This window comes from Xiphophorus couchianus, chromosome 7, assembly GCF_001444195.1.
Source record: "Xiphophorus couchianus chromosome 7, X_couchianus-1.0, whole genome shotgun sequence".
Classification (NCBI taxonomy): Eukaryota; Metazoa; Chordata; class Actinopteri; order Cyprinodontiformes; family Poeciliidae; genus Xiphophorus; species Xiphophorus couchianus.
In genome coordinates, this window is record NC_040234.1 from 30175861 (window position 1) to 30195495 (window position 19635).

Genomic DNA, 19635 nt, shown 5'->3' on the forward strand with positions numbered 1-19635 from the left:
TGAAAAACTTATGTTTTGAAAGAATTTGTTTTACAACAATGATTAAAAATTAACACAATAATCTTTAGTTGTTTTAGCATTGTGTAAAGATAATTCCTGATTAAGGCAATAGAAAAATCCACTTTTCAAGGGGAAATTGTTTAATCTTTTGAAATATATTTATAATAAATTCCTGATCAAGCTACATGAATATTTTGTCAGTGCAAATAAGAGTACCCTGGTTTTCTTTTCCTCTTTTGTAGATATTAAAGCACCACTATTTGAACTGTTTATTCGCATGAATAATGGAAGATTTTGAGTCACAGCTCTGCATGTTGCCTCAATTGAACATAAGTAAAAATAGAAACACGTTTACAGCTATGGTATTCCAGCTGTGCTATCAGTAGCGTGCAAACAAGCCTTCAAACAGTTTTCAAAAGGTCTTAGATTTATTAGTTGTTAAGTTCCAGGATTATGTTTTAAACACTAATGGTTATGGTTGTGCAGTCTGGGGCTTCATTTTTTTTCAAAAAGATAAAAGTGTACTCAGCTTCAAATTGATCTAAAAATAAATATTTTTGACTTGGTGAATAGACAACCAGGATAGGAAGCCACATTTTAATTTTAAGTTTTAGTCATTTGGATTCCTACTGTGCTAATTGATTCTTGATTCATTATTTTAAATTGGTCAATTTTTTGGAATAATTTTGAGTAATTGAAGTCAACCTGTATTTAAAACAAAAGAAACAGGCTTCACAGAGATTGGGTTACAAATGAAGTCAAACACCTCAGGAGCAGCAGTTTCTTTGATTAAACTAACAATTCAAACCAGGTACAAAAAAAATTTAAAAAATGAAACAGGAAGTGTGATCAAAGCTGAATAAAGAGCATTCAAGATTAATAAAAATAACTAGTTTTTTCACCTGTTAGCATTTCTGTGAGAATCTAAATAGACCTAAGATACTGGTTACACGTTAACAAATGAGAAAGACAGATTTTTCTAAGTTTCAACATAAATTTGTGAACAGCAGAGGTTGACATATCAACTGAAAATACTTGAAGCTCATCACCAAAGGTAAATCAGTTGAAACATCCAGAAGACCAGCAATTAGAAGGCGTAAAACCAATGAAGATATTTCCATTGATTATCAGGAATGGCAATTTTTAGCATATCGTTAGTAAAATGAAATCCAAATAAAAACAGGGGAAATATATGTTAAAAATGTCTCTTTTTGTACACTGACCATGAACAACTCTGGCAAATACAAATAATTTTTAGTCTAAATCTTACAAAGATATGAAGAATTTGGGTTAATTATGGGCTGGTATTTGAAAAGACAGAGGAACCCATTTCATCTGAACCTGAATGCAATAGTTTCTTTGGTTTTCTGGTAAAAATGTTTTATAGGGGATAAGTCCTGGCATTAACTGGTGTAGATTTTAAATAGAAAACTCCTTGTCTTGCTTAACTATAGTATTAATTACTTACTCAGAGCCATAAATTATGCTCTAAATTACTCCAATTTATAAACCAAATTACAAACTGCCAGAAAAAAAATCCTTTATTTTCACTTGGTATATGATTAACTGATCACAAGCATAAGTACCCTACAGTGTGTTTAGTCTTGGTCAAAGAGGGTTTATCGCTGTCATCAACATTTAAGTCTGAGCACAGTTAAACTCCATCTTCTTCAGCTGCAACCAACTAAGCATAGAAAATGGATAAACATCTTGAGGATGAGCTTTAAGCAGGGATGTCTTGCAGACTTCTTTTCTGTCAATTTTTAGAATGAAACACACACAAAAAAAAAAACTAAAAAGAAACTGAGTATATAAAATATATATATATATATATATATATATTTATGGTAACCTCCCCAACCCCCTACTTTTAATTATTATATCGGTACATTGAAATACCTTAGAAAAATGTCTATATTATCTATCCCTGGTTTATAGTGGTTCATTGTGAGCCCATCCTGGGCTTTTAACTCTAAAAGGAACCTGGAAATCCTGTAGAACAAACTCCCACCCAGGGTTACAGAGCAGACCCATTTTACTAATGTGGCCACAGTGGAATGAATATCCATCTCAATGATAAAAGCATGTCACTGGTAATAATACTTTGTAAAAGCAGGTAATTTGTTTTGAAGTTTTCAGTGCTTGACAGGTGGGTCAAAGGCTAACGCTTTATCCACTTGTACCAGTTTACCTATTGTCAAAGTTGTGTGTGGACCCTGAGTGACCTTTGCATTGCTATTCATCGTGAGGTATAGAGTAGCAAGCATATTTCCCTGTTGTGATGCAGTAATCAAATGTCTACATGCTGGGCTAAAGATATTCAAAGCTAATCCTTGTATCTGCTCAGAGACGCCAGATGATGAGCTTTTCCTCTTGGCAAACAGAGAGCGGAGGGAATTGTATATCTGGAACTGAGCCCGCTTTTCACATATCTAAGCTACCTCTGCATGCATGAGTCAGTTGTAAAGTGCTTGTTGTGTCCCTGCCATTGTAATCTAGAAATAAACAATATGTGTGAGACAGTAAGCATTAAGTTCTTTAAGAAAACTTTTTTGTTTTTCCAAAATGTCACATCCTTCAAAGGATATATCACAAACTACTTTTTAAAAAAAAAAAAAAATAAGGCGATATCAATGTCTTTTACAGACCACAACATGGTCTATTATTAATGGTCTAATAGTAGACCATTCATTTTATGGTCTACTATAAAATTAATGTAGAGGAAACATTTGTTCTTTATACAAAGTTAGTGACTTATGACTTTCAATTTACTTCAAGAATGCAAATAATGTGATAAAGGCCAATTTCTCTTCAAAATGGGAGAGGGAAGAAAACATACAAGTTAGAAAATGACTACAAGAAAACAACTGCCTTTTTACACCAGGCATTGTCTGTTATGCAATAATGCAACAGTTCTTAAACAACTAGAACTGTAGAAAATAAGGTTGTATGAGATTGTGCACTTTGTACTGTAGTTTTATTGCCTAAGTGTTCTAACTGTTCTACTTAAGTATATTAATTAGAACAGTTAGAAAGTTAAAGAAAATCTTTGCATACATGTTTTTAGGAGGTCACATGGAAGGACCTACAAGGTCCAAGCTTCAAAAGTAGTAATTGTAATTAAGAAATGACCAAAGGTGCAATATGTGGCAAGTATTAAGTGTAATGTTAAAATGAAGGTTTGTAAGATAACATACTTCAGACTCTATAGGGGGAGTATGTTTAGAATTATTTGGATCTAAAACCAATATGATATATGTTACAATACACAAAAATAAAATAAATAGTAAAAATACCATATAAAAATAAACAAAAACTCATATTACAAATAGTCAGAGTTTTGATTCTATAAAAGTCAGGCTCCACATTGTAAGTGTAACAGATTTGACTGTTTATTCCTTAAAATGAATTCTTGCAAATTGCAATGCAAAATCAATCTAGCTTTAGTGTACTCTGTATCTAATAACAATCTAGGGCCACAGAAATGAGTAAAATTAGTGAAATCACTATGACTCTCTTTCACCATTTTGTCATGTTTCTACTATGTGTTAAAACTGCCTGCCACAGCACCATAAAACAACACATTTCTCCTCCACTGACTAAATGGTGTTAAGAAGTCATGTTCATGTGACATTTCTGTCAGTCCAGCTTTTGTTATTTATGAAAAGAAGGGCATCCCCAGGTGGTGGTATGACAACACCACATATTGTGTAAGAGTAAAATAGTCTTTTAAAAGCATTATTCAGGAGTAAATAGAAGTTTTACTCCTGTCATGGCTTGAGGATACTGCTTGGGGTGCCGCGATGGAGTAGTACCAGTCAGATGTTTGTAAATGCCAATGTACAAACTTGTGCTGCTGTGCTTCAAAACATTATGTACAGATGTACAGTATGTGTATGTTAACAGACTTTGCAAACAGCATCATTCACACTTTGACCAATCCTGTTCAAAGCTCAGTGAGGTTCTTCTCTATCGTTTGTGGAATCACTGGTGCCTTAGGTAATATGGCAGTGGATGATTATTTTATTTTTCTTGTTCTTGTTTTTGTTTTGTCTGTTTCTTGTTTTTTTTAATGGACCATAATTGTGTCTAAATAAATAGGATTGATTGATTGATTGATTACTGTCATTACCTTTTCTGACTTATTTTTATCATCTGATATAAACATAGATTTTTGTACCTTTGAGTAACCAAGCCTTTTGTAACAAATTATCCACAATGTTTAGAAAGAAAAAGAAGGTCTCATGTAGTGTTTTTAGGTCCAGCAGTGGAATAGAAGGGAAGGCTCTTTCATTCCCTGCTCTCTTTACAATTTTGTGTCTTTCTTAATATTGGATGTTAATTTAAGTTACTAATGCCTCAGCAATATCTTTCTACCCATCTGACACTGTGACCTGTAATATGATCCCCAGCTGTTACGACCCATCTAGGGGTGGCCAGATCATAACATGAAGGATCCATCCTCTTCAGATCCCAAGCAGCCAACACACACAAAGTTGAACATTTTATAATGTTATTTATTTTAAAAAGATGTATTTTTGATTGAGATGCTACAACAAGCATATGGCTTCAGAGTGAGCTATAATGCTGAAAACAACAAACAAAAGGAAACTATCTGAATATTAACCAACTTACCTAATTAAAAGTAAATAATCCAAATGACAAAAACGTACTTCCCTAATTAAGAAAAACATGAGAAAACTAAGGAAACATAAACAGCAGCTCACTCCTACAGCTCCAAGAACGTTTACAAGGTGTTAATAGACAAACAGTGTGGCCAGTTGAAATGAGCTGAGGATGGATGGCAGGAAGTCTGCATCCGCAGCTTTTATATCCTTCACCTCCGGGAGGCCACCAATTGGTGGCTGTCTCTGGGAACCAATCAGAGACAGGCACCTGCACACTCATATCTGCATAATTAAGTTGAAAACGCCAGTGGTAACACCAGCAAAGGAACATTATAATTATTTTTTATTAAAAAATAATAATAATAATGATTGCATGCTGAACTTACAGCCAGAGTTACAGAGGACACTAATATTCACAATATCCCACCATAAGTCTAGCCTGAATGAATTGTAAAAATTTTGCATAAACTGAGAACACAGTTTAAGCTCAAGGTCTCTAAAGTCAACAAACACAAGTCAACCATAGCACTTGCAAAAGCTTCTATTCTTTCTAGACCAGAAATCTTCCTCTCTAGACATACATAATGAGATTTTGTACATTAATAACAAAAATTACATGGGTAACAATAACCCACACTAGTGGAGAATGTATAGCTCAATTCTGTTAAAAGTAAGTTGCAGTACTATTGAAGTTTCATGACCTAAATATAAATTTTAGTTTAGATCATATCTTAAAACCAAGGACTTCATGGCAGCATAGATCACTCACACAGCATAATACACTCAGATCTTCAACATTCAGTCACACAGATGGCAGAATATAAATTCATAGAGCTGCTTTGTTCCTTTGCCAGTAATAACAAGAAGTCTCATCATGAACAAGAAAACAGTGCTCCAAGGCTAACAGTCAGATTGCCCCATCTGGCCTAGTTCTAGCTTCCCTTTAGGGATGGCCATGGCCTTTGTCTTTGAATAGCCTTACTCCACAGTCTAGCTTCCCTCCACAGTCAAGGTCTATATTTGATGTGGGACCAAATTCAGATGCAAGCCAAACACAGAAGATACACCAAATGCCAGTTCAAAGAATCTTTGTTATTTTTTTAAGCATAAGTGAAGAGTTGAACCAATTTCCAGGTCTGTAGCTGGAGTTGATATTATACTGGGTGGCATGATTGACAGGTCTCATTCCACAGCAGTGAAAATGGGGCAAATAATCTCTTGAGTTTGAACTTTTAGAAAGTCTGCACAGAGAAAAAAGTGTCTGCGCAATTGCAGTGACACAATTTATTGACAGGCATTTAGAAAGTTATCTAAAAAGCTTGAGGATGTCAGCTTTGACATGACATGATGCTTTCCATACAAATATCAATACAAACCCTAAACTTGAGAGATATAGATATTCCTATAAAAAATGTAACTCTGGTGCTCAAACTAGAAGGCAAACATGACAGTAAATGTTGGTAATCCTCCACAGTCCAATTTGATAAGAGATTTAAAACCTGGTGCACAGCCAGGCTTCTGACATGCCCTGAAAAATTGGAAGCAACGTCATGGGTGTGGGTGTCAGAATCTGCCAGCAAACAATGAAATTTTAATTCTACCCACTCCGGAGGAAGAAAATCCCCTGTAATGGGATTTGATGACACAAGATTGTTTCCTCATATTAGAAAGAGTAATGATATGAGTGACAATAATCTTGCCAGACTGTGCAAGAACAAAGTAAGATGCATAAAATATTGATCGCCAGTGTCTGCTCTTGTTGATATAGCGTGTTGTTGGGTCTGTCTCAAAGTCGATCACAAGCAGTGATACCACAAGGCCTGAAAAGACTCAAACAACAAAACAGTGTCTGATACAGAGTTAAAAAAGGGGTGGGATTGTAACAAGATATACTTTGATGAATTCTGCCAAAACGCACAACAAATCAACATATTCATCTGTATGAAATACGGAAACAGCAAACACACCACTATAGAGAATTGCTACCTCATATTCTTTGGTAAAGTGGCTGCAGCATGGTGACGTAACACAATAAAGAAGCAGTGTGACACAATGGAGAAGAAAACAATCACTTTGACCACTTACGGCAAATGTTCCATCTATTACAGGAGCAAAAATTTAATAAATATGCTAATATGTTACAGTACAAGGATGGCTGAGCACTTTTAACCTACTGCAAGAAGAAAAAAATCTCAGTATTTATTTTAAGCTGTATTCATGGCCAGTCATTTTACAACAGGAGCATCACTTATCACCAGCTCCTTCAAGCAGGAGAAAACTGTTTGTTTGGATTGCTATAATGAAAAGTTAATCAAGTGAGATAATTGACTTGTTCAGAAACAAGGGGGTGGGAATGATGTATCTTCTTCTATCAGCTACTCCTTTTTGAGGTCTGAATGGCAGATCATTTCCTCAAATCTCACCTTATCCTGAGCATCTTTCTTTTTCACACTAACCCCTTGCATGTCCTCCTTTTACTACATCTCTCCTACCAGCTCCATTCTCAAAATCTGTTATCCAATATGTCCTATCTCTTCTCTACAGACGAAAAAGCTATCTCAGGGTCGCCTCTTCAACTTAGTGTAAATGGGACAAAACAGGAGGGATGATGGATAGTTGACCTTATTTATTTGAATATTTATGAATGACTTTGTAAACAGAATGTCAACTAAGAAAACTTATGGTAAACATTGATAAAAAGAAATAAAGTATGGGTCTATGATAATTAACAAGTAGCAAGTAATATTGATGTCAAATTTATTTGTATAGTACATTTAAAAACAGTTGACCAAAGTGCTTCACATTTTATTCCAGCCATCATAACATAGCAAACAGAATAAAAAGAAAAAACAAAAACACAAGTTAATTAAAAGTATCAAAAGAACATACAACTCACGCTATGTTGAAAGCCAGTGAAAACAGAATTGTTTTTAACAGAGATTTTAAAATGGGAAGCAAAAAATCTGTCTAATGTTGGAAGGCAGATTGTGCCACACTTTAGGAGCCACAGATAATAAATAGATAAATCTTGCAATCACCAGCATAACAATGAAAATAAAGACCAGGCTTTCCTTTAATAGACCCCTGCTGAGGCAGGAATGATAAGAACAAAAGTGGACACCACATGAATAAAAACTATTTTCTCTAAGTCTTTAGAAAGTAAAGAAAATTTTGGAAATTTGTTTCAAATTCAAACAAGCTGAGAGGTCAAGTCCAAGTTATTTCAAATAATATTACTTAAAGATTACCTAACAAAAGGTTGCTTTAAAATCATAATTTCATTTACAGTATTTAGGTAAATTCTCTATCTCAGTCAATCTAGCCCTATGTTAAACTACAACTTACTCCTATTTACCATAATGTTTAAATTTCACTTTTCACACCCAGGCTCAAAAAAGTAGAATCAAGAAAACACTTGAGAAAAAAAACTGTCTGAAACGTTTAAGTTGCTGAAATATCTTTAAAAAAAAAGCATGATCCCACAACCTAAAGAAATTCAAAAGCTGAAGTGAAATAAAGTCATTGGTATCTATCAGTCTTTGGAATTCCAGCAAGCCACACAGAGAGCCATTATCCACAATCAGTTAAAAAGCAAAGCCATGGTGAATCATCACAGATGGGGCCAGCCTATAAAAATTACTCGGAGTGCATCCGCAAATTCTCCAGGACATTACAAAAGAACCAAGGCCAACATCTAAAGCTTGACAGACATCACTTTCCTCAGATAAGGTCAGAGTGCATCATTCAACAATTAGAAAGAGAATGGATGAAAATGGTAACCACAGGAAATTTCTGAGGCAAAAACCAAAAATAGAATGCAAGAATCCAAAGCAAACCAGTAAATTCTCCTGACACAATGAAGGTTTTATAGAGACATAGCCAGTCAGATCTTAAATCAAAATTTAGACGCTTGTGTTCAGACTTGAAAAAGCTCCCAATGTGGCTTAATTAAACCAAGTCCATTAGAAGGAGACGGAAAAAATTCTCCACAGCAATGTAAAAGACTCTTTGCAAGTAACTGCAAATACTTGTGTTATAAACACAAAGGCTAGCATGAGTTACTAGGTTTAGGAGGCATTTACTTTTTTCACTTATCCAAATCTTAAATTTATTTACCAGAATCAAGGCTTGATAAAGAGAAAACGTATACGTTTTTAACTTTTGTTATTCAGTTTTCATATTTGAAACATTGCAACACATTTCTCCACCTGGGTGAAAACCTCAAAATCAGAGTCCATAGAGCTCTGAGAGGTGTAATGGAATCATACTCTGCAGCAATAACTGTGGCAACTGTAGCTCTACTGTGAGCAGTGAAGTAGGTCCTTCACTGCTCACTTACACGGAATGTAAAATCCAGCACATACATGATCAGTTTCACAGAACAATGTATTAGAATAGGAGTCTATGTCTGTCAACAGTGGTGGAGTTTACTGTGAAAGAAACCTTTTTTGTCTGAAGGGGTTTCAAAGGCCTTACTCCTCTTAGACTGCAATGTAAAGAGAGCATGAAACTACTTTTTATATTCTCATTGACCTGCTCTCTAACTGTACTTTGTCTCCACACTTCACAATCAAGGAATGGGCTAATTTTGCGGCATAAATGTCAAGTACTCATGAGCTATTACCATATCAGCTTGTTAATGATCAATGAGATTTGGGGGTCGTGCTTAGTTTGTTAATGTGTTGTTTAAATGTCAGTTGAAATGAAACATGTTCTGAACTACATCATGTTCTTGACACTGTTTCCATGTGCATTGCACTCTTATTCGGAGGTTATGCATTCCCCACATGCTTGGTTGATCCAAAAAGCTTAAAGGTCTTCAGAAATTTCTTTCAGTTCAGAAACAAAGAACTGAAGCATGCATGTTTGAAAATGTTTATTATTTGTCACTCAATTGTGCTACCGGTGAAAATTATTCATCTTTATGACTATATGCTCAGACGTGAAGCTAAGAGCTGAAAATAAAGTATAAGGTTATTTCTTACCTGAAAATATTTTAGAGAAATCTCTGTGAAATTGGATTTTGCTGTTCTTTTATAACAAAAATACACTGATAAAAAACTCATTTTAAACAGACTTTAGCATTAGCGATTAGCATTATGTGGTTTCCTTAGAAAAAGGCAGTCTTCACCTTAACTCAGATTTTAAAAATTTTGCAATCCAACAATCCCATTTTAAATTTTTTTACATGGCAGTTGAAGGATTTTTCCTTTGTATTTGGTAAAAGGCCAAGGGCCATTTCTCCTTCCAGGACTAGACTCACACTATTGTATTGGTTGTATTTACCTAGAATACCCTGTGTTATAGTTTGCTTCTGCTTTTGAAGTGGTCTCTGGTCCACTTGAATCCACATATGCATTCAAACTGAGTCGGAGTTCACTTCAACTGAACCAAGACCTAGGTTTTTTCAGACCAGAGTTTGCTGTTTTGGTTAGCATCAACATTTGATTGACCATTTACACCTCCCTAAGCAAATCAGACTTAGACAAATGCACTATAGTTCAATTAAGGTGCATCCACCTGTTTGGTGCACCCTAAATTTAGGGTGTGAATGCACTCTAAATTTACTAAGGTTTGAAAATTTGATAAAGTTTTGTTATTTAAAATGGATGTATAAATGTCTGTACAATCCAGCCTTTTCTGTTCTCAGTGAACTTGTAGTTCCACTCAGAGCGGTGGGCTCTCCCACACGAGGAGTGTGGGAAAGACATCATCCAGACAGTCTGCTTTTTCAGTTCTTTGCTCTTAGCTGTAGAATTCCTTGTTCCACAGCAACTGGATTCAGAGTGGGGACATTTATATAAACTTGAAGGTTCATATAAATGAACCTAAAAAGAGTCAGGTATGTGATCACAACTAATCTACTGCTTTATGTTGCCTTTTGTTAGGCTTGTTTAACTGTGTATTTTAACAATTGTTTATTTAAAGACCCTTCTAGGGATGAGCATTGCAAGTTAACCATAAACCAACTATAAATGCTAATGTATGTGGCATGTTAACTGTGTGTCCTTGTGAATATCAAATAAATTAATAATAAAAACATAATAACATGAGGAGAACATTCTGACTCCCTGATCCTGTTGACTCTTTCATAAATTTATGTCACCACACTTGATAATTTATAACATTCCTGACAATAGCCCTCCTAAACATTTCTTTTGTTACTAAATTCTTGCAACCTAAAATATCAGAGGTGGACTATGAGGGGAATCATTTAGATTCCAGAGAAACGATGGAAATAAAATATTGCATAAAGCAATTGGCATGGCAACCATGGTGCAGGACAAACAATTGGGATGAATTGTGAGTGACGAAATAAACACAAAAGTTTTGGTGTATTGGTTTATGTTAGGTGTTTTCTCAACCTATAGAAAAGAACCACAGACAACGTTATTGAGTTTTCAACCAAACTCTTGCAAGAATTGAGAAGGCACAGAGGATCAGCTCCTTCAAGCCGATCTCCTTGCGTTCTGCCATTCTGCTGCAGAACTTGTCTTTTTATTAGCAGAGAAGGGGAGTGAATGGAATGTGATCTTAACAAAATGGGAGGGGGGTTATCCTGACAACAAGTAAAGATAAACAGAACTAAATTCTACAAACAGACAGTTTTCCAACTAAGGATTATCTCAGGACGGCCCCCCTAAAGAACACTTGTGAAAACACGCTTGAGTTTAAGGAAACGTCTTACACACAGTTGATCAAGTTCCTCCTCTCTGCTGTGAGAACACTAAACCTTAAAACTAAAAAACAACTAGTAATATAAAACTACTAATGTATAAGATAACAAAACATAAAAATTCTAACAGTTTATTTAGTGAATAACGGATAATTATAATAAGTGAAAATATAACAGATTTTAGTGAAATAACTGGACTACTTCCAGATAAACACAAGAAGTTATAATATAACTATTATAGGTTGTGAACAAATCACAGTGGGCTGTAAGCAGCACATGATTTAGATTCGGGAGATTATGGATGTTTTTACTGGAAGACTCCAAAGCATATTATGTAAAGAAATGAAACCAAGATAGCCTTAAACACATAATTCAGAAATATTCTAGCTGAGCTGTGACAAGATCAGTGTAACATTACATACTGTTGCAGCAAATACAGGCATCCCAGACTGCAGCAGGCTTCTTGACATTTGTGACAGACATGATTTCATCTATAACCTCCACCAATAATTGCACAATAAATATGTTCTTAGCACAACACAAAACAGTACTAAAATGCAACAAGCACAATAAAAAAGTCAAGACTATGGGAAAAAATGGTGAAGGCAAAGAAATTAAAACCATAAATCCAGCAATTGGACAGCTATTGTCTGTTGTGTGTGGTATCGGAGATGCCCTATTGGATGCATTCTGAGATTGTTTTTTCTTCATTTATTCAAATGTTTTGCCAAAAAACTGTAACATGTATTTTACTTATATCTTATGCCCTTTTTTTATTGCTTTCATATTGAGTTTTAATGCACTTTGCTCAATGGTTTTATTTTTCAAGGTGCAATACAATTCAATGAAACATTGTCAACATTGGGACTGGTAACTAAGTGTATATTTACAGTCTAATTAGGAAAAACAAACATTTCAGTAAATAATTTTTAATGAAAGTATAAAAGAATAGCATGATATGCATCGTACTATGCTGCATATTTGTCTGTAATTTATTGAAATGTCCATGACAGTTGATAGAATAAAAAAAAAATAATCTAAGCTTACAAAAGATACATTGCAATGAATGGAAATGCTTTGCAATGTTTCCTTGCCAGAATGTCTTTGTATCCTGGAATGTTATGTTCTGTTGGGTACATGGAGAAAAAAAATTGGATACAAGAAAAATCTGACCTAGCTGTAAAAAACCCCAGGTTGTAATTATTTGAAATGTCCTTTATTTGAGTCATAAAACCTAATGAAGGACATTATGGGGAAGGAAATTACTGGGATAAAAATGTTAAATAGATTACATTTCAGTCAGTAATTGGCACTGCTCTAACTACTGTGATTTAAAAAAAAAACTTGTAAATGCAAACTTGAATAACCTTCACTATTTCACTAAATTATTTTAAAATTCAAGACGAAAGATTGAAGAACTATGTGACATCACAGATCTTTTCATTCAAACCTCAAATGCATTTAGTGGCACTAGTGTGAAAGTGAATTAGTTGTATGCAGGATTTGGAATTATCCATCATTTGCATTTCATTACTTAATTAGTGTAGTTTGTTTTGTCAACTATTCTTGAAACTTTAAAATAAGAGAAGTAGTATTTCCTTGTATTGTGTAAGAAGATAGTATAAGTTTTGAATCCAAATAAATTGGGCTCGTTTTATTAAAGCATTTTTCTTTCTCATGTCATCAAATGTTACTGGAAAACCTTGGAATCAGTTTTCAAAGTTCAGATGTAGGTCAGTTCTCGCCCAGAGCTCAGTTGAGCAAGTGCACTGCATGTGACAGCATTGGAATAACACTGTCATTCTAACCAATGAGTAATCTGTTTTAATAACATTGTTTTTATTATAAAAATGTGAAATAAATTTGTTTGTTTTCACCTTTAGGGACAGTTCTCGTGATATAACAAGAAGCTTGCTAACTGACTAACTTCTATTTATTTAGGACTGACATTTGTCTTCTTCAATGCAAGAAGCAGAGACTTCAGAGCTCCTACAGCGCATCCAGTAGCATACAATTAAAAATGAGTCTCCTGAAGGTGAGCAAAAAGAGTTTGATGGTTTTCCATATGGGTACCTTCATTTCAAGGCCTCGTGGGATGCTCAGCATGTATATTCATAAGAGGTGGGCAAAAAAGGGAGGGAAAGTTTTTAAGAGAACCAGTTGGTTGCCTTCGACTTCTCTCTGGTGACCTCAATTTCTCCTGCTTCATTGAGTTTGATGTGTCCACGTCCTAAACTGTAGTTCTTGCTTAGGGAACTTATGAAGAATCTTAGATTATTACAATGTTAAATCATAACGAAGAACATAGAGTAAAACATGAAAACTAAACAAAAGGGGTAATAAAATTCTACTATACAAGACTAATGCCTTAAGTATTGACATGAACTGAGAAGGGTAAATTTTGCAGCTTCCAAACTTTTCAAAGCTGATGACGCATGTCTGCACTGAGGAAGAAGTGAAAATATTTCCAAATTAATAAAAAAAATATTTTCATTACAACTATAAATCACATTTACTATTCCAATGAAAATAAAATCTTCAGTTGTATGTGTAATGTAGCTTAAGACTGTGAGCTTTACAATATAATACAGTAATAATATTATTGTGGGCGTATACCCAAATCGTTTAAACTAAAGTGATAATGTTTCAAGACAGTTTCAACTTGGAAATAAGTGAAACTATTGCAAGAAACATGTCCACTTAAAATAAAATTATGTAAAATGTATTATATTCATCCATGATTTGATTCTGACAAAAAAAAATATCCTTTATTTATTCCCATTTCCGGATTACATAAGAAATTATGAATTGTGCAAAATAACAGGATGGGAAATGCTGTGTTACTTATTTGTCTTTTTTGTTTTTGTAAGAAATACCTAAAATCAACTCTCCACTCAATAATAGACAAATATTAAATTTATTTTCTTTATACATGCATCTTTGTCTCATTACCTCTATCAGAAGACCATAGCATAGTTTCATCAGATATATTTCTCAGAGCTCTATAGGTTACCTTATGAACTAGAAGCTGTATGTTTTCATGGTATGGTCTAAAAATTGCAAAGAATTTTACCCCTAGTATTTTTACAATTAAACCTCATTTTAGTAAGATGCCAAGATACATTTACTGTATGGGACCCACAGCTACACTCCACCGCTCACCTCCCACATGTTTCTGCATACTGCTGGTTAGCTGACCAAAAAGTGTACAAAAAAAAAGTTTACCTCCTTTGAAGATATTTACAGTGATGGTGTGGAAACTAAATATGCAGCATCCGTCTCTTTCATTAAGGTAACACTAACACTTTGAGTGGCATGGCTGATGAGAAGATGACTGCAGGATGGCTATCTCAGCTATTAGATATACAACACTACATAGGGCAAAAATACATTCTCTGCAAGATACACCAGTGATCAACTTAAATACATAATGAAGTACAGAAATATATAATATGGCATATTTATAACAGTGGAAATCAATGCAGTATCTCTTATTTTTAACAGCAAAAATTATGATTGCTTTCTGTTTTAAATAAAATCCTCAGAACAAGTTATGACATATTAAAAAACTGAACATATCTTTAAAAAGTATCATTCTGCAATAGTTTACAGATAAAACTTAATATTTTATGTGTTGACTTATAAAAAAACATTTATGTTTTGGTATTATATCTACATTAATTCATATCCAATAAAACTCGGACAAAGACTTAAAAAAAGCAGTTTTTGTTCTCTTGTTCTCTGTGCTTTTAGTGGAAAATGATTGTGAGAGGAATGAATTATACAGCTAATGTAGGTCAGTTTCTGTGCTATTGTGTTCTCACTGCATTTCAGAAGAATAACAGAATAAGAGGTGTTCTAATAGGTATCCATTATGGCAAAGGTAATTCATAAGTGGCAAGCAAGCAGCATCAATGTGTACTTATGACTATTAAGAATGCTATAAACTGGGTGGATTCCACTGTACTTCTTTTTTTTTTTACTGTACTTGACACAGTATCTCATTTTATGTTTCTAGAATAAATTCTCAATTTAATGCCTGTGTTTTGCTCTTCCAGGATAAAGGCTAATATGCACACACACAAAAAGTTTGGAAATCACTGTGGGTTCCTCCAGGTTTGACTCAAGTGTGTTAGAAAAACAACTACTGTTTAAAATAAAAATGTACTTTAAAAAATGGTTGACGTGCAATATCATATGGTTCTTGGCTTGACTGTTCCAAAATCCAATCATATTCTGATCAGTGTTTTTCACTGACCAGAAATAAGTGCTGCCCCCTTTCAGATCATCCTGAAAGGGTGCTATTACTGAATGAAGTGGAATCAAAGTCTTCAATATCAGTAAAGTGAATTCATAGTAAACACCAAAATGCAGCAAACTAATCGCATTCAATATGCACAAAGACAGAGACTTAATATGTTGGTCAATAATCAATATAACTATTGCACTAATTACTAAAACTGCACTAATCACATAAATCCCAAACATAAGATTTGAAAGACAGTTGACACATTGTCTTGGTATTTTTGTCTTGGTTTAAAATAAATTATAAATCTTGTATTACTGCAACTCCTTTTTTACACACGTTGGCTACAAACACTCATTGGTTAATTTATTATGCAAGTGTATAACCTTCTTACTGATTTAGAGAGAATGTTTTGTAAAAGAAAAAAGATGTCTTAATCAATTTACTGACTAGTTTAGATCACTGAAAGGCATCAGCCAAGGTATGCATTCTACCGTGTCTAAATGCACAACATGTTGTACCTTGAATCAGATGGGCTGCAGAAACATAAGACCATATAGGCTGCCTCTCATGTAAGTTGAAAACATAAAACTATGGCTACAATTCAAACAAGCTCACCAAAATTTAACAGATTGGGAAAACATTCCGTGGTCCAATAATTCTCTGTTTTGGATGTGTGATTTAGAGTGTAGGGTTCAGATTTTGAGGTCAACAGTACTATCTCACTTTATATAAATTAAAGTTGCTGATGGTGATATAATGGTGTGGGAGATATTTTCTTGGCTCACTTTTGACTCTTTATTACATATTAGGTATTATTTGGAGGTCACGGCTTATTTAAGTATTGTTAGTGAAGACTTTCCTTTAAGATCACAGTGAACCCATCTTCTGATGATTATATTTGGCAGGATAATGCATCGAATGAAAAATCTCAAAAAAACTCAAAATGGTTTTTTGAACATGATAATGTGTTTGATTGGCTCCAATGGCCTCCATAATAATCAGATGTATCTTATAGAAAACATCATGGAAGTGCAGTTTACAAACTTGCAGGAACTACATGATGCTATCGCCACAGTATGGCTCAAATCTTTTAAGTAATATTTCAAGCACTTCATTGAATCTGTGCTATAAAGAACTATGGTATGTCTTAAGGCAAAAAGTGTCAAACCACCATCAGCAAGGTACTCCAAATAAAATGGCCAATTATTGTAAATAAATGACATTTGGTCATGACAGAAAGAAAGAAAAAATGAACATTTTGAGCGTGATATGCATATTGTCTCAAATTGCATTATTTTAAGAAGTAGAATAAATACAGACTGTTAGTGGCAAATCAACATTATAAAAGAACTGGAAATCAGAAATCAGCTTCTTGCTCAATGCAACTCTTATTGCTACAACCTTGCATATCTCTGAAGTGATACTGAGAAACAAACAAAAGATATGCATCTTCAGTACCAAATACCTTCCATTATCCCAAAATCTGCAGACTTTAGCAAGATTAAGTTAATGACAATGTCAAAAATGAGAGGCAAATACTTAAATAGTTTTTCTTCCTTCAGGACAGTGAATCAGACACTGACACCTCTTAGCACCTCTGAATCATACATGGACTCATTCCAGCTCGACTTTAACTGTCTTACGGGGTCAGGACAGGTTGCAGTTTATGTCTGACGGGTGCTATTGTTGTGAAGGGACCTCAGCGATTGCAGGGCAAATATTGCCTCCTCATAGAAACCAGGTGTCCGTAACAGCTTGGTGTATTTGCACAAAAACTAAGCAACAACAAAAACTTGTGTACAGCACAACACCTGGCGCTACCATCCCGCTGCTTCTCTCGCCTGCTCTGACAGTAGGGAAGACGAGAAATCACCCTGGCAACCAGTTCAACAGCAAAAAGGGAAAAATGCCAACTCAAAACACTGTAGCATGAAATAAGCTGTTCTCTGTCATCTATTAAGTAGCTGATGAAAGTGTATTAAACAACAAAACAAACAGCTTCTAACTGTGGGTAAAAATTAACTATTAATTTATACAAAGAAAAGCACATATCTGGAATATGCCATGATAAAATATGCAATAGTATTTTAGGGAACATTAACTAGATATGAAAGTTAAACACTTTCCACAAATACATGTTTTAAAAATTTATTCTAATTTAATGGGTGAAATAAATTATACAACGTTAATAATCCAAATAAGATGAGCACAATCTGATTAATTGCTGTGATAATGAAAAGTCTTATCATTTTATGCATTCTAAACCCAAGGCAAGAAGAATGAACATAAAAGCTTCTCTTACCTCGACAGTGAACTCCTTCATCGTACCCGTCCTCACAGTCTCTGGCCCCATTGCAGAGCTTGTTGAAATGAATACACTTTCTTGTCCCAATACACTGTATGTGATTGAGGGGACATCTGATCACCACCTCCTGTGCACCTGAAGCAGAAAAAAGAGAAACCAGAACAATAATTATTCATGTTTACATCCAGAGGATGTAAAATTAGGAGTGCACACCAGTCGACAGAAAAAGATTCACCATCATTTGTTTTATTTGCAAGTAAACTTTTTTTTTGTCAACCTGCTTATACCTCAAGACCTCTTTTGCATGAGGAAGAACCTGCGCATATGCAAATATATTTATATTTCACAGCATTGTTCTCCACACACAACAGATGTTTCCCCACGTTGCTCTGCAGCCGCATTTGGTTAAAATCCTATAACAAACTACCTGACTGCCACTGCCAGCCAGGCAAACAGCGGAGAGCAGCTGTTTAGGGATTCATGAGGCACATAGATAAGTGACCCTCATTCATGTGTAAGCCCCAGGAGCACATAAAACACAGCTGACCAGCACACTCGCACTGTAAAAAGCCATATTTCCACCTTAACTACACTGACATCAATTACGGATTAGCTATTGTGGGCAGCTAATGGGAAGATTTATTACCCATCAGGTGAGAGATAAAACTATTCCTAAAAGTTCTTACACCCATACTACACCAATTTAGAATTCCGTGTACATTATCTATTAGTGGAACCCACTTCTATCTAAAAAGGTAAGACTACCCAATTAATGTGGCTAACAAAAAGAAGGGTGACAGCCTGTTGAGGGTTTTACAGAAGAGAGATGTGGACATGCAAGTGTATCTCTGGACTGATGCAATAATGACTTATATCATTATCTCCTTCCAACCGTTCAATTGCCAAGAAATGGTGACTGACTAATGAAGGTACCTTGGCTACAGCAAGGGAAGCACAAAAGACTTGCACTGCTTTTATGCCCCATTTAGTTATTTCAGCTGTAGGTAGCCTTGTCCATTAGGTTTTTATGTTTCTTGAATGAAGGGAACTGGTAATTTCCAAAAATAGTTTAAAACATCCCTTTATGACTTTGTTGTGAACATTTAGGCTTTACTAACAACTGCACATCTTGAAACTTGTATACTTTCACTATCAGTATAAGGGATATATATATTGCAAAAGTATTCACAATAGTTGTCCTTTTACAATCTCACAGTTAAACATATTCTGTTGGGGTATGTAATAAACCAAATGGAAGGAAAATAAAGTATTTTAAAAAATCTGAAAAATGCATGCATTTGTTTCCAGCCCCTTTACTCTTATGCCCCCCAAAATCAATCCAGTGTATAATTTTATTTTAGGATGTCCAGATTTGAATACATTTAGAAAATGATGACAAGACCTTCAAGCTAGTAGGGAGATACCCTACAATTCTTCAACTGCAAATGGATGAAAATGGTAGTGCTACAAAGATTTGACTCTTTAAGGCTGAGAACAAACAAACTGTCAGATTGTGTAAAATTCCTCCTCCACTTTATAATTAAGGTCTTACATGTGTTGGTCTGTCCACAGTAAACGCCCCAGTAAAAACACTGCTGTTGTTATGCGTTATGTGTTATGTGTCGGGGCATAAACAGTTTTGCAAGAGATTATATATAAAATGTTAAATTAAAATTTAATACAGAGTTCTAACATTTATAAAGAAGAGAAAAAGAAGAAGGAAAAAGACTAGTCTTCACAGAACAACCCATCCTTCACCTAAGTGTCCATTTGGCAA

At 34.6% G+C, this 19635-nt stretch overlaps 1 protein-coding gene across 5 annotated transcripts in view; it reads right to left on the reverse strand.

The window, feature by feature from the left end:
• lrp1bb (low density lipoprotein receptor-related protein 1Bb) overlaps nt 1-19635 on the reverse strand; it is a 311011-nt gene that overhangs the window by 184516 nt on the left and 106860 nt on the right. For all 5 annotated transcript variants that reach the window (XM_028023582.1, XM_028023580.1, XM_028023579.1 and 2 more), the window contains one exon: nt 17856-17993. In XM_028023582.1, the coding sequence (XP_027879383.1) occupies nt 17856-17993 (138 nt within the window). The remainder of the gene's footprint in view (nt 1-17855; nt 17994-19635) is intronic.